The sequence below is a fragment of the Rattus rattus genome, chromosome 18 (genome assembly GCF_011064425.1).
Source record: "Rattus rattus isolate New Zealand chromosome 18, Rrattus_CSIRO_v1, whole genome shotgun sequence".
NCBI classification, from domain to species: domain Eukaryota; kingdom Metazoa; phylum Chordata; class Mammalia; order Rodentia; family Muridae; genus Rattus; species Rattus rattus.
The window spans coordinates 41,093,804-41,109,966 of NC_046171.1; the positions used below are offsets into that span (position 1 = coordinate 41,093,804).

At 45.6% G+C, this 16,163-nt stretch overlaps 1 protein-coding gene across 1 annotated transcript in view; it reads left to right on the forward strand.

The window, feature by feature from the left end:
- Positions 1-16,163, forward strand: part of Ak9 (adenylate kinase 9) — a 110,426-nt gene that overhangs the window by 67,808 nt on the left and 26,455 nt on the right. Inside the window, 4 exon segments of the mRNA XM_032888566.1 lie at positions 1,830-2,090; positions 4,562-4,686; positions 8,078-8,297; positions 9,572-9,637. Coding sequence (XP_032744457.1) covers positions 1,830-2,090; positions 4,562-4,686; positions 8,078-8,297; positions 9,572-9,637 — 672 coding nt within the window.

A 16,163-nucleotide genomic window follows, 5' to 3' on the forward strand; every position in this document is an offset into this window, starting at 1 on the left:
GTCAAACCCATGGGGGCAACCAAGGATGATCAAACCCATAAGGGCGACCAAGGACGGTCAAACCCATGGGGGCGAGCAACAATGGTCCCTCAGCAGGCAATCCAGATGCTAGCACAGAACAGAGAGGAATGAGCCAAGGCAGAATCAATGTTTATTTGGCTCTCCCTGTTTTGTGGACTGTCCTTCCTATCTGATGGCTGCAATGTGCTTGGCAGTTTGGATCACATAGGTTTCTAGACTCCATATCATTTTTTCCTCCTGAATATGAAGGGTGGTCCTTTCTTGTATGTTAGCATCTAGTATTGCTAGGCTGAGAATCATTCTCTTGTAGATTCATTCTCTCTCTCTCTCTCTCTCTCTCTCTCTCTCTCTCTCAATAATCTTGAAACAAATAATTTCTTCTCTTCATTCTTGCTGTTCCTAAATTTGCCCTAACCCTGAGTCTTTCTAATTTGTTGTACTTGGTACACAGTACACACAGTGCACACAGCGCACACACCTTGAAGGTCCCCAGAATCTTTGAGCTCTGTAGTATTGTTGTTGTTGTGTTGTTGTTGTTGTTGTTGCTATTCTTTTAGACAAGGTCTCCTGTCTCCCAAGATGGCCTTTGAATTTTCTATGTAGCCAAAGATGCACAGAAACAAATAGATTATGAATCTATGCCTCTGAGTTGTTCTCCTTCTCAGTCATTAGTCCCTCCCGTTTCTCTTGGGTCCAGACTACCTAAGCACAGCACCACCTCCCCCTTGTCACTGTTCTTTACTGCTTTTACAGTCATTTTCCCACACTCACTACTGTCACCCTTGTCCCCTGACACCCTCACATACAGGGGATGATCACATGACACTGAAAACTGGCTTCCGGCTTCTTCAGCTTCAGTGTGGACACCACGCTGTGGACTCACAGTGAGCTCGGCAGTATGGAATTAATGGCAACATCTTTGAAGTTCCTCTCTGAATGGACTTTTCCATTGATAGATCCTTTTTACTCATACTAAGAGTCTTTCTGTTCCTTATTAACATGAACATTTTTAAGTAAAGCTACTTTTCATTAAATGCCTTTGGCATATATGGCAGGATAACCTGAAGGCCATTCTCAGCCCTAAAAGCTATTTATGGTACAGTGAATTATGTTCACTGGAATCCTGATGCCTAAATATAATTGAATTTGTAAAGTAAAAATTCCTGTCTATGGGAGACTGGAGACATGGGTGGGGCAGTTAAAACCACAGACCGCTCTTGCAGAGGACCTGAGTTTGGTTAACTTCTTAGATGATTCACAACCACCTATAACTCCAGCTGCAGGGTTTCCAAACCCTGTTCTGAAGTCCCCAGATACCCACACTTACACACACTCACACCCCTAAAACATACACTCTTAAAGAAGGAGAATTCCTGAGGCCAGAGAGATGGTTCATTCAGTAAAGAGCACTTGCTGCTCTGACAGAGAAAGTGGGTTCCACTCTCAGCACCCACCTGGTGACTCGCCACTGTCCGCTCACTCCGAGGCTACGGCTATCCGTTACCCAATTGTGACCTCCTCCAGCACCAGGCACTCACATGCTGCACATACATACACGCAGGTAAAACAAACACGTAAAATAAAATTTAAAAATTGCTCTCTTTAAAAAGTCTTCTCTGTTTGTTTGTTTGTTTTTGTTTTTGTTTTCTGTTTTTTTGTGGTGGGGAGGAGAGATTATTTTGTTTCTGAGTGTTTTGTTTTGTTTGAGAGAGGTCTCCCTATGCAGCTCTGGCCTCAGAATACCTGAATGCTGTGAACCGGGAATGAACCAGGCTAATTACTCAAAGCTTCTTTTCCCTCTGTGCCAGGCTCCACCGCTAAGGATTTGTCTTCTGGGTCCTCATGGTTCTGGCAAAACTGTGTGCGCGAGAAAGCTGGCAGAAAATTTTGGCATTTTCCACATTCAATTCGAGGAATTTCTCCAAGAAAGAATGCTGCTCAAAGCTGAACGGAAATTCGGACCTGAATTTGAGGACGATTCTGAGGAGGAGCAAGCGATGAAGCAAGAGCTTGAAGAGCTTGCAGCTCAGGCAAATGTGAAGATCGAAGAAGACAATACAAAGAAGCAGGTACGAAAGAGCCAAAGTTGGCCTGGAAGCCCCACCCACAGGCAAGCCCCACCCACTGGTAAGCCCCACCCACGTGCCCAAGGGCAGAGAACTTGCTGGACCGCTGGGGGCTGTTGTTCACGGAAGATAACAATCCACACGTCTTCACTTCAGTAAACAAGGATAGCTGCCCTGACTGCACAGAATATGTTTGGCCAGGATGGGCTGTCACCGGGCAGGAGGTACATAGGCAGGAAGTACGAGAGGATGTATGCTTGCCCCCTTGAATAAAGGCAGGAAGTACTTGTAGATCTTGCCTCTATGAGCCCCTGAATAACCTAATTCAGTGCCACTTTCTGGGAATCCTAGATATGGACCTAGCCTGGGTCCCTCTTCCTGGCCAATATTAAGTGATGCTTGCTTTTAATTATACAATTGTTTGGTCACTTCCTCCTCCTAAGGCTGACCACCAAGGTCCAGCTATCAAAGCACTGAAGTCCCTCAATCTAAAGCCCGCTTTAGTCCACCTAATTAACATGCCCAATCAAAACCACGCATCCTAGCCCATGCATATGGTCTTTCCCCTCACAATTCTCAGTTTTAACAGTAACCCTGGTGATGCTCTGAGGACTGCCTGTTTGCTTCTGAAACTGGTTTGCAGTCCCAACTGCAGCAGCCTGGGCAGCCTAGACCCAGTCACTGTCCAAGGATGCCCAATAGAGAGATAAGTCACCACGGAAACAGAAAGAGGAGATTCAGTGGGTGTGCACAGTCCAGTGATCCGGAGTTCATCTCTGGGGTGCTGACACAGTAGTTTAAGCAGTCCTGGTCAATGCGTTTCTGCAAGAGGGTTCAAAGAATCCTCACTGTTTGAGGGGATACCGCTAGAGATGCCCACATGTCCCCAGGAAGCAGGGTGAATATGCCCCCTGCTGGTGGTAGTCTGTACCCCAGATCCAAGGTGAGTGCAGATTTAGGACAACCACATTCAGGGACCTCTGTGGAGTGTAGAACAGAAAATTGTAAAAGGCTGAAAATAAGACGCCTCCCTTATTTTTGTGTGATTTCATCGTTGAAGGGGAGTGGATGTGGGTTCACTACCACGTGTCGAAGTAGATCCTCTGTGAGGGAGGGGCACAGCCCCATGTAAGGTGACTGGTGCAAAATTACAGCAGAGACGCCAATCCTCCTCAGTAACCCGTGAGCTCAAGTGAGAAGCTGGCCTGTGTTCTTGAAAGTAGCGTCTGTGTGCTGTTACACAATCAGAGTAATATCCGACCACACAGCCCTGAGGCAGAAAGGTCGCCATGAAACTCCCCTCTCCGACATGAAATGTAAACCATCAGGAAAAAGTCACCTCGCTGAATAGTAGTACAGCATTGACTGGGGACATTTTGTCTCTGTGTCTGACTTATAATGTAAGGTTTCCCACTAATGTGATTTTTTTCTGTCAAATAGTATTTTTTCAAAAGTGCCCTGTTACCAATGGAGATTTTAAAATACTAATATTTTACATTAATTTAATAATTTTGATGGTAAAAGTATTCGACCAAAATAATCCCATTACAGAACCTGGAAAATGGCTCCGCAGCTAGGAGAACATTTTGCTGCTAATAGCGTAGATGGTCCAAGTAGCTACATGGTGGCTCACACCCACCCATAACTCCAGTCCCAGGGAATCCAATGCCCTTTTCTGGCCTCTTTGGACACCAGCCATAAGTTCCCCACTAACTACAACAATGCTCTGGATTCCCAAATGAAAGACGCACACGCACGCGCAACACAGCCTATATTTAATATGTTTTAATCAGCTCAATGTCTGAGCTACTCCCAAACACCCATGGACTATCACACTCTCCCCTCTGATATTCCTGAATTATTACTCACTAAAACCTATATTCCACCCTAGCTGTCCCAGACCCAGCTGGGGCCGCTCTTTCCTGGCTCATAATTATATGTTTGGTGTGCTCTCGCTTCCAGCACTTCTCAGGCCTGATCTATCTGCATTCCCCAGCATGGCGGTTCTGAATACTCCTGCCCTTGCCCCTTAATCCTTAAGTCCCGCCTCTGTCTCCCTGCCCAGCCATTGGCTGCTGGCAACTTCATTCACCAATTGAAGCCAGCTGGGGGCAGGGACCCTCAGGGTCTCACATGAGGGATTCTTGTGCAATTTTGGGAACATAATGACCATAATACAAGTGTTAAACCAAGTCTACAACAGATGTATGGTGTGAATCAAGCAGGTTTTGGGCAAAAAATGACACATCGTGACCTTGGTGGCCTATGTGAAAGTCTTGCGACTACATGGGTACTACTTAGTGTCTAAACATTATATACCGGTGCTCAGAACTCATGTTTTAAAACGGTTACAAGTAGCAGTATCCAAAGTAACCTCAGAGAAAAACAGGTCTCACTCTAATCGGTTATAAAATAGCACTGCGCTTATCCACGTGGAACCCAAGAGTCTCTGATTTTCTAACTTCTGCCTTCAGCTTCCAGAAGTGCAATTCACAGAGGAAGAAGAGGCGATCAAGCTGAGTCTGACGGACAACGAGCCCCTGCCTTCGGAAATTCTAGACCCCATGCTCTCTGAGTGGTGGCTTAAAGAACCAATACGGTGCCTTCATACGCAAGGGCTCGCGTTTCTCATTGATTCTCTTTCCTTTGTTCTTAATGCTAAAACTTAGTCTGACTTATAAGTAAGAATTTGCCCTTCCTTGTCCACATTACACATTTAAAACATCTGTGCTTCTGAAAAACACTGGTGCCAGAGACCTGTCCCAAAACGTTGAGACCAGGACCCAGGCACCAGTACTTTTATGGTCCCCATGTGATTCTAGTGCAGAGCCATAGTTGAGAATGGTTTTCTAAGCCCACATACCCTCGTGCTGTGCTGGTCTCTTTCCCCCTGTATCCTCGTAATGATTGCAGTCATGACCACTAGCTATATGTCCGCTCTGAGTCCATTAGTTAATACCTACAACAGTCCTGTCCCACACGGGACAAGTCCTCAGGTCACCGGAGTTTAAACCTCTCCTCAGTTCCCTACCCACCAGAAAAGCAACTGTAATTTATTCAGATCAACTTACTTAGGGCATATGTGAAACTTAATCATGCCCTCACAGTCACTTCCCTCAACTGTATTAAATACGTTTAGTATTTAATCGTATTAAAATTTTGGTACACAGAATGGGGTAGAAATTTGCATTATCTGAATCTGAAAAAAAAAAAAAAACAAAACCTGAAATACAGCACACTTGACCTTTTCCACTCTCCTCAGGGCCCCTGGGCACACGTGCGTCTGCTGCCTGTCTGGAAGGAGGGAGTGGAATTTAGTTGTCAAGCTTTTAAAAAACGTCCTTGTCCCCTGCATTAGATCAATAGCCGTGGGACACTTGGACAAATGACCCACAGCTTCCTAGGCACGAGTCGTTCTTCATTAGCCCAGTTCCTCACACCACACACGCTAAGATATCTCTATCAAAGACCCAAACAAATCAATTAAAACATTAGAAGGTCTGGGGCGGTGGCCCAACAATTAAGAACACCAGCACCCACATAGCAGCTTGCAACCATCTGTAACCCCAATTCCAGGAAGCCTGGCATTGTCGTACACATACAAATATACAGATAAAACACACACACAGAGAAAATGAAAATAAATAAATCATTTTTAAAATGTAAAATATGAAGTAAAAACAGTATAGATATCTATATAGAGATACATATAGATATGTGTTCCAATCTATGTAAAAAGTTTCACGTAAAATCGGCATACTGAATATTGCACAGCCATCACGTTTTGCCGGGATAAAGACTTACAATGGCATGTGATATTACATGATACTAAACTTTAAAAGATGCAGACATGTGCCACCATATGATAGAGAGATGGGCACATGAAGAACTAACCGGAAAGAAACACAATGCTATCTGGCAGCTGTGTTGTACTTTATTGAAATGTGTCAGCCTCCCGGTTATTCCCAATGGCCCTAAAAGTGTTGTCACCTGAGGCAGAATAGACACACGAGTAATTGTCACTGGCAACAAGGAGGACCCTGGAGGAGCGTGTCAGAAGCCTGTCAGAGGAAGCATCCAGTCACAGGGGCTCTTCAAAGGCAACATATTCCTTAGGCTAGGGACTTCTCCTGGGCCGAGGACTTTGACTTTTAGTAAGCTTCCAATTCTTTATCAGCCAGATAGCTGCGCTTTAAAAAATACCGTGTATGCCCCTGCTTCTTGAACTCCGAGTCGTCGCTCCAGATGGACTGGAACAGAATCATATAAAAATTCCAGTGCAGGAATCACAAAAAGTTTGGCAGCAGTAAAGGATATTTTTAATACGCAAAAAGCAGAGCTTGAGCAGGCCATGAACTGCAGTGGTTATGCTTTCTGCCCTTCTAGAAACATAATGGCTTTCCAGAAAGCAAAGACTTCAGCCTCCCCCTGTCTGTCATTCTTGAGCAGGGCAGCATGAGAGTAGCGTTGTTAGAGGACTTGATTTTAATATTTGCTGTTTGAGTGGATTTTCGGGGAAAGTCACTGGATGAATCTTGACTTAGGATCGGGACAGAACTTCTGGTAATTCTTGAAGCGTCCTAAGCCTGGCAGTTTATACACAGTGCCCTTCTCAGCAGCCCCATACATGTCAGCTTCATACATGTCAGCATCATGCCTGCCTGAGGAGCACTGAAGATTCCGTGTATCCTACAGCCTCAAATACTCACCCAAGATTTCATTCTCTGTTTGCTTTTTTCTTCTGCCGGTTTCTTGTTTGTTTGTTGAGATGGGGTCTCATTGCTCAGCGCTGACTGGCCTAGAACTCACAGAGATCCTCCTGGTTTTCACATGAAAATAAGCAAGCACATGAATCTTTAACAGATGGCAAAATTGCACGTACTGCCAAGAAACTGTCTTAAAACAAGTTTGTTACCGTTAAAGTTTGATTTGTATAGCTATTGTACATACCTGCATATCCAGGCCACCTACAAATTTCCCAGAGTCTCACGTGGTGGTGCACACCCCCAATCCCTGCACTCAGGAAGCAGAGGCAGGCAATCTTTGTGAATCTGAGGCCACCTTGGTCTACATAGCAAGTTCCAGGCCAGCCAGGGTCACACAGTGAGACCTTGTCTTAAACAAACAAACAAACAAACAAAAAACTCAGACTAGAAGGGGCTGGGAAAAGTGTAAATCCTTTAAAGTATTTATTACCCATCTGATAAAGTCAAAATTCATCAATACATGTCAAAATATATGATACATGCAGAGATGACATGTGGAGGGTCCCTGCAGTCCTTTCAGAAGGCAGGGAAAGGAAATTGAGAAGAGCCAAGAATGGAATTAGGTTCTGCTAGATTTTTAGGTACTGGTGCTGGACCAAGATTTCAAGAGTCTGACATCATATTTTTTGTCTTCTCTAAGAAAACTCAAAGGTCTGGGATAAGTAAAACATAAATTCTGGAACATAGAGGCAGAGCCTGGATCATCAGACAGCCAAAGATCAGGTCGTAAGCGGCTCCATCCCTAGATTGCGGGGAGGAGGATGGGGGAGCATCTCTTTCCTTGGAGGGATGCCCCTGGGTTTAGCCTTCCTGGCTCCTCCAGTGCCTCTCTGTGTGCACCAATATTCTTTGCCCCCCCCACATCAATACTTAGCATTAGTAGTTCCATAATATAATTTTTCTACTTGGTGTTCAAGTTATCATACAAAATAATGAGCTGGTTATGACATTTTCATATGTAAATAGATTAGATACAGGTAGATAGAGGTACAGATAGATATAATCTTCCACTGGTTTCTTTCCTCTCACAAAGCGGTTCCTCTTCTGCTTTCATGCAATAGATGTGATATAGAAATTGATAGCTATGTAGATGATAGATTGATTGATTGATTGATTGATTGATAGATCTTGATATGAGAGAAACATTTGATGTTTGTCTTTTGGATGTGGCCTTTCTGGATTATCACTGATGTTTTAAGCAAATTATGAAATTTTTCCACCCAGCTCCACGGGCTTTATCCTGGACGGCTTCCCGCGGTACCCTGAGGAGGCCCAGTTTCTGGGAGAGCGGGGATTTTTCCCAGACGCCGCAGTTATAATACAAGTCGATGATCAAGACATCTTCGATCGCCTCCTTCCCGCCCAAGTTAAGAAGTGGAAGGCGAAACAACTCAAGAAATCAGAGAGGAAAAAAATGATCAAAGACATGAAGGCAAAAATCAAGGTACGCGGGACGAGGGCCTGCTCATCTCCTACGTGGGTTTCTAAGCAGCGTTCACAACAACGAGGTTTCGAATTCGAATGCTGCCGTAAGCAGGAAGACATTTTTCATCGAATTTTTCATCCTTTAATAGGAATTTAAAGCTATTTGAAGCTTTTTTGGTTTTGGTTTTTTTTGTTTTGTTTTGTTTTGTTTTGTTTTCCCCCCGGAGCTGGGGACTGAACCCAGGGCCTTGCACTTCCTAGGCAAGCGCTCTACCACTGAGCTAAATCCCCAACCCCGATTTTGGTTTTTTGATACAGGGTCTCTCTATATGGACTTGTCTGTCTTGAAACTCTGTAGACCAGGCTGCCCTTGAACTCAGACATCACCAGGATGTCTCTGCCTCCGGAATGCAGGACTTCCTTGAAGCTTTTTTTCCTATCTAAATGCGTTAATGCTTCTCTTCCTGAATTAACGGTATTCAGGCCTCCCCGGAGGCCTCTGTGAGGCACAGGAGCAGTCGATGAGCACAGTAGAGGCAGTGGTGCTCTGACCATTCATCCTTCCAGCCACTCACAGACCAGTCTTCTAAATGTCTGTCTGAATCCAGTCTCACCGGCAGGGTTGGAACTCAGGGCTGTGCAAACCCATTTCCTCACAGTATTTTTAGCTCCAGGAGGTGTCACACCAGGCGCTTCTAGGTTTCCGTATCAGGGAGTCCAGCCCTGGGTGCTGTTGTACAGTTCTGTCTGGGTCCCCATTAGACCCAGAGGAGACCCCAGACCCTTAGAGGAGAGGTATTGCCTGACTTGATATTGTATTTTAAGAAGAAAGTGAAAGAATAAATATTATAATGCCCAAGCCAGTGCCAGCCTCTGGCAGGCACACTGAAATTAGTTAAACTTAAACACCAAAACCCTGAGGACCTTTGAACAGATCCACTATGTGAGATCCGGAAAAGAGCAGGGCATGGTCCTTCACACACACACACACACACACACACACACACACACACACACACCCGTGCATATACCCTCCAACGTGTGTGTGCTTTCCACAGAGATACGGCCATGCTTACAAAGACATGTCTTCACAGTAAGAAAATTAGATTTCCAAACATTTTCAACCCTTGGGAGGGAGATAGCCCAGAAGGACAAGGATTGTGCTGGGTCAATCACCATCATGTGTTTTCCTGGTGAGGTCCCTTCCACCATACCTTAGCCCCAGTGTTAACACATAGCAGGTGATTTTTATCATGTTTGCTCCCTATAAACCTGTAAACGTTCCCTCAACAGGAAGATATGGTCGCTAAAAGAAGAGCTGAACTTATTTTGGAGCGAGAGAAAAGAAAGAAAGGGGAGGTAAGTAGATTGTGTATGTGTGTGTATTGGTGAAATGCATTTCTTTTATTTTTGGAATGCTATATGCTACTATTTTAAATGGCCTTTTATAATATTTATAATCAGAAAAGATAAGCAACTTTTGTTTTTTGTTTTGTTTTGTTTTGAGACAGAATCTTTCTCTATGTCACTCTGGCTGACTTGGAGCTTGCTATATAGACCAGACTCTGCCTCTGCCCCTACCCACCCCCCATCCCTGGCTTTTCTTTTTGTCTGTCCGTCTCTCCCTCTCTATGCATCTCTCTGTGTCTTTCTGCCTCTTTGCCTCTCTGCCCCTCTGTCTGTCTCTTTGTGCCTCTTCGCCTCTCTGCCTCTCTCTCTCTCTCTCTGCCTCTCTCTCTCTGCCTCTCTCTCTCTCTCTCTCTCTCTGCCTCTCTCTCTCTCTCTCTGCCTCTTTCTCTGCCTCTCTCTCTCTGCCTCTTTCTCTGCCTCTCTCTCTCTCTCTGCCTCGGCCTCTCTGCCTCTGCCTCTGCCTCGGCCTCTGCCTCTGCCTCTCCGCCTCTGCCTCTCTCTCTCTCTCTCTCTCTCTCTCTCTCCCTCTCCTCTCTCTCTCTCTCTCTCTCCCCTCTCCCTCTCTCTCTTTCTCTCCCCCTCTCTCTCTCTCTCCTCTCTCTCTCTCTCTTTCTCTGTCTCTCTCTGTGTCTCTCTCTCTCTCTCTCTGTCTCTCTCTCTCTCTCTCTCTGCCTCTCTCTCTCTCTCTCTCTCTGCCTCTCTCTCTCTCCTGTCTCTCTCTGCCTCTCTCTCTCTCTCTCTCTCTCTCTCTCTCTCTCTATCTCTCTCTCTCTCTCTCTCTCTCCCTCTCTCTCTCTCTCTCTCTCTCTCTCTCTCTCTCTCTCTCTCTCTCTCTCTCTCTCTCTCTCTCTCTCTCTCTCTCTCTCTCTCTCTCTCTCTCTCTCTCTCTCTCTCTCTCTCTCTCTCTCTCTCTCTCTCTCTCTCTCTCTGTCTCTCTCTCTCTCTCTCTCTCTCTCTCTCTCTCTCTCTCTCTGCCTCTCTCTCTCTCTCTCTCTCTCTCTCTCTCTCTCTCTCTCTCTCTCTCTCTCTCTCTGCCTCTCTCTCTCTCTCTCTCTCTCTCTCTCTCTCTCTCTCTGCCTCCCCACCCCCATCTCTGCCTCTGGCTCTGAATTTGGGGATTAAAAGCATGCACCACTTCCCTGGGCGTGAACAAAAAGAAACCTCTAAAGACCCTGAAGTATTCTCACACCAAATGTGCAGTGCACTGAACTGTTTCTTTGGGATTCTCTTCCTTTGAATTTTCATCTTGCTCTCATGCTTCCTGCTACCTGCACACGGACAGGCCGGGAGCATAGGGGTGAGCTACATGGAGCCTATCACGTTGACCTGAATCTAAACTCTGGATACTTTCGGGCGTGAAATGAGGTGGAGGAGAGAGAGAACCTGTGAACTCTCGCAGTCGGACGCCTGTGCAGGGCACTGTGTTTTAAGTGCGAAGTGTTGTCCCCACCCCCACCCCCTCACATGCTTGCGTGTTTGACATCAGCTGGTGTCTTGGTTTTGAAAAGTTGTAGAGCCTTTAGGAGGGAAATGGGTCGTTGATGTTAGGCCTTGAGGTTAGAGTCCAGCCTCACTTCCTGTCCACTCTTCCTGGTCTACCAAGATGTGAAGAAGTTAGGAGTCCCAGCTGCACAATTCTGCAACCAGGCTTTCCCCTCTGTGATGAACCAAACTCTCAAAGAGCAAGAAGCCTCCTCTTCATGGTTTTACCTAGACTGGCCAGCCAGCCTGCCTGCCTGCCTGCCTTCTTTCCTTTCTCCTTCCTCCTCCCTTCCTCCCTCCCTCCCCCCTGTCTTCCTTCCTTTTATCCATTAGCAAGCATCCCCCCCCCCCCCCGCCCTTCGTTCATTAAGCAGGCATTAACTGGCTGGACCCATGGCCGGAGCTAATCTCATCCGCAAACATGTTCTGGTGCGAACTCTGTCCAAACTGTCACGCTAATGGTTACACTTAAGATGGCACTGTACCCTGGACTCAGCAAAGCTAACTACACAAAGCCCATGGGGATCTCTAGTGCTGCCTGAATGATCACGGCACATTCCTCAGCAAAGAATCGCCACAGCCAGTACAGACTTTAGGGTCTAGCAGACCAAAACTGTTAAGTTCCTGCCAGGTCTTACCGGTTATATCCTGTTTTACGCTGTCTCTCCAGTACACTAAAAAACTGAGAGCAGAGACTCCTAATTCAGACATAATACGCGGCCATTTATTTAGTCTCTCTCAAGCATAGAGTTTTCACTGGAAGTGGGGGGATTGTTCAGTTTTAATTTCTCTAGTTGTCAATACTTCCATTTCTCTTCTTTGTTATGTTTTAGGTAAATCAGGGCCCTGACTATGTAGAAAGGTCTTGTTTTGTTTTTTTTTAAAGTGGAAGTTGGTTTTTAGAATAAACTTTAAATGATCCCAATTTATTATTTTTGTACTTGTTAGCACTGGATTCTTTTTTTATTTTAATTTGGAGATGCAGTGTTCTACTTTTAAAAAATAGAATGTTGCGAATTTTCTAAGACTTGTTCTTCATAAAATTGATTATGTATCCGACTTAAATAATTTATATACCAAAGCATAAGAAAAAACTCCTAGGATTAATTTTATTACTGTGCGTGAGAAAGAGGGAGGGACCTGCAGTGCCGTAGTGTGTTGAGGCCAGAGGACTGTTTAGGACTTTGGGGGGTTGGTTCTCCCATGCCGCCATGTGGATCCTGGGGTGGAGCCCAGGCTGTCCAGCTTAACTACAGACGCCTCTTCCCGCTTATCCCTGAGACTTAATGAACTGAAAGTTCACTCTGGGTATTGAGTTGTTTTCCCTAGCAGCTTTATGGAAATGGGGGGAGGGGACCGGCATCATTGCCACACCTCGTACAGTGCCTGTGGGCAGCTGTAGGACATTTATCACTATTGCAGGGATGAGTCTTAATTCTTAATCTTCTGTTTGATTTTAACATTGCTTTGGTACGATGACCACGCCAGCGGTCAGAAAGGACTCTGGAGGGGTTGGGGATTTAGCTCAGTGGTAGAGCGCTCGTCTAGCAAGCGCAAGGCCCTGGGTTTGGTCCCCAGCTCCGAAAAAAAGAAAGAAAAAAAAAAAGGGAAGAAAGAAAGAAAGGACTCTGGAGAGATGCCTTGCTTCTTCTGTACTTCCGGAGGCTCCAGGGCAGCGGTTCTCCCTTCTTAGGCTGCTCTGTGTGAGCGAGGGCAGAGCACTCCACCTCCACGTGTTTGATAGCCTTTGGATCCTGGGCCGGCTTTTCAGTGGGCTCCAGTGTGAGAGGCTTTTGTTGTTCTTAGCAAGCTTGTCACTAGTAGAGGGGACACCTCTGCAATCAGTTGGGTCCCGACGCGCCAGAAAGGAGTCTTCAGGCAGTGGTGGGCGCCCACTGAACCTTCACACTTTCAGTGAAGGATGCAGAGGCCACTGGGAAAGGTCTGTGTGCAGATAACTGTTGCCCACGACACTAAATTGTCTGCATTGTAGACATAGTTTTGTATTTGCTCTAAACTCTTCCCATTATGTGTTGACCTCTGCTTCCCCGACTTGGGGGTGTGGGCAGGGAGGGGGGTTGGTAACATACTTGATCTACCCTCCTAAAACCAACTCACTTTTTAGCAGCAAAGAAAATCTTAGTAACCCGCAGGTTGGCAGCCCAGAGACTGTTCCCATAGATGCTACGGGAAACATTGCCACCTTGTGGAAACTCTGCCTCAGAACGTGATTAAAGAGGTTTCTCTAAAGCCGGATCCCAGATCTTTCTAGAATCGGCTCTCCTTCTCTGGCGTGTGGGTCTCTTCTACTGAGAGCCACAGGAAGGAGAGACCCTGAAGAGCCAGGAGAGCAAACCAACAAAATCACTAGCAGCCCTGGGCGAGTCAGAGAAGTACAGACACCATACTGAGGGAAACGCAAACCCGGGGGTCAAAAGGCAGTGAAACAGGGTTCAGGGCAAAACCATCTCCGCTGTCTTCTCAGATCAGCAGTGGCCAGAGGGTGGGGGATCGGAGGTTGCCACCTTGTGGAGACTCTGCCTCAGAACGTGATTCAAATACGACACAACATTACTTATATTCAGAGAGCCCTACTTTGCTCTAAATCGATCAGTTTAGTCTTTCATTTATTAGTGAACAAATAGCAAGGTCAGATTACCATACTCGAGAAAAGTTATGAGCAAAACTGAGAATTCTATGAACCAACAAAATAGTTGGTCAAAAATTAAGTTGCAGCCCAGGGATCACCACGAAACATTAAAAGAGTTCTAATTTTCCTCAGAAATTTTCAGAAAATTACAAGAAGAAACATGCGCCATAAACCAAAATCTAGGGCTGGCGAGATGGCTCGGTAGGTAAAGGTGCCTGGCACCTCGAGTTCCATCCCAGAACCCACATGGTAGTTCCTCCAGGCTCCTCTGGCCTCCACACGTGTCCCCAACAGACGGTCACAAAGCCAATTAATTATTTTAACTGTAATTTAAAAACAAAACAAAACAGGACACTATGAAAAATTGGAGAGAGTTCATGAAATCTAAAATTACCTAAGAGTAAAAAGGAATCAAGTTTGCAAAAATATAGAACAAGACTCAGGAAATTTGAAAGAACTATGAGTCTAGGAGGCTCACACCCAAGCTGGGGTTCAGAAATGTGGGTGGGTGGGTGGGTGGGAACCGTCTGAGATAACCAGGAAGACAGCAGTGGGTCCTAGAAGAACTTGCATGACACCGAGCAGGACATTCAAAGTGCACACGCATTGACAAACATACATGAAATGAGAGCACGGCAGTCATCAAGACCACAGTCATTCCTGAAGTTTATTTATTTTATAAAGTTTTATTTATTTCTAAAGTGTCTGTTTACTGAAGCATGTGATGGCACACACCTTTATCCCGGCACCCGGGAGGCAGAGGCAGGAGGATCTCTGTGAGCTTGAGGCCAGCCTGATTTATGTAATGGGTTACAAGCCAGCCAGGGCTTCCTAGTGAGAACCTGTCTCAAACGGATGATGGTGGTGGTGGTGGTGGTGGAAGTGGTCATGGTGGTGATGGTGGTAGTGGTGGTGGTGGTAATGATGGTGGTGGTGGTGATAAAAATTGGAAAGTGCCTATGAAGAAATGAGGACAGGACTTTTTCAAACATCTTACTAACCATGCTGATGACAGATAACCAACACAATGCCTCTAAAAATCTGTCTAGTCAGTTTCAACTTGGACATCTGTACGATAAAAAGCCATCTGTTTATCAATTGTGGGGGTAAAATGGAAATCTTTTCATATATTTAAGACCTTTGAATAAGACCTCTTATATGCTTCCTAAGGAAGTAAGTAGCCAGTTGATACAGTGAATGATATTTCTTCTGCCCACAAGGAAAGAGCGGTCAAAGGGAAACAAAACACCCACACACACACACACACTCCCAGGGCAGCTGGGGCTGAGGGCAGAAACACAGCAGGTAGATGTAGGGAGGGTGAAAACCGCCGTGGTTTTGACTAAGGAGAGAAATAACAATGGCCTGGACAGAGAAACAGTGCCCGAGACTGGGCTACTCTCTGGATCCAGCCACGCTCCCTGAAGCTCTGCTCACCACTGTGATGATGAGGGCTCTATAATTAAAGAGTCGGCACTGCCCATTGGACTTCATAGGAAGCAGCAACCAGAAAGCGTTTGCTGTCTGTTTTATGTGGTGTCAGAGCTAAAGGCTAAGCTACAGTGAGAGGGAAGGGGAGTGCGTGTGATCATTTGCAGACAGTTTTGGAGACTGAGGAGACTCGAGGAAGAGGGCACACATCCTTTTCAACTGCATAGCATGAGGACAAGTGGATAGACGGTGACCCAATAAGCAGATCCGGAGGCTGTTACGATAAGTACTCAGTTGCAAAATCAAGAAGAGAAAGCAAACACGGGGCAGAGTGGAAGAATGCTAGCTCAGTCCCTAATGGTCAGCGGGAGAGGAAAGCCACAGCACCACCAACAGCACACTGCTGACATCCACACTGCTCTTCAAAACAGAGGTAGAACCAGATAGGTTGTGATACTATGGCATACTGTGGGGTTGTTGAAATATTGTTAACAAGGAAATATATGTTCCGATGTGAAAAGAAATTTAAGCACATTTCCAGCTTTCAAGGCAGCTCTATGTCTTGAAAGGGAATGCCTGACTTATATTTAAAATAAAATACAACTAAGGCCGAGGAATAACTCAGTCTTGGAGTATCCGACTGGCATATACAAGGCCCTCGATTCAATCCTAGAACAAGAAATATGCCTAGTCTCAAGCCTTAAAGTCAATCTCTAATAACACACGTTCTCTCTCTCTCTCTCTCTCTCTCTCTCTCTCTCTCTCTCTCTCTCAAGTAAATGTAATAAGCAATTAAATTGTTTTTATTTTAGTTGTTGTTGCCGTGACAGAACACCATGACAAAAGCAACCGGTTGGAGGGGTTCATTTCCTCTCACAGCTTGTAGTTCGTCATCCCGGAAGGGCAGGGCAA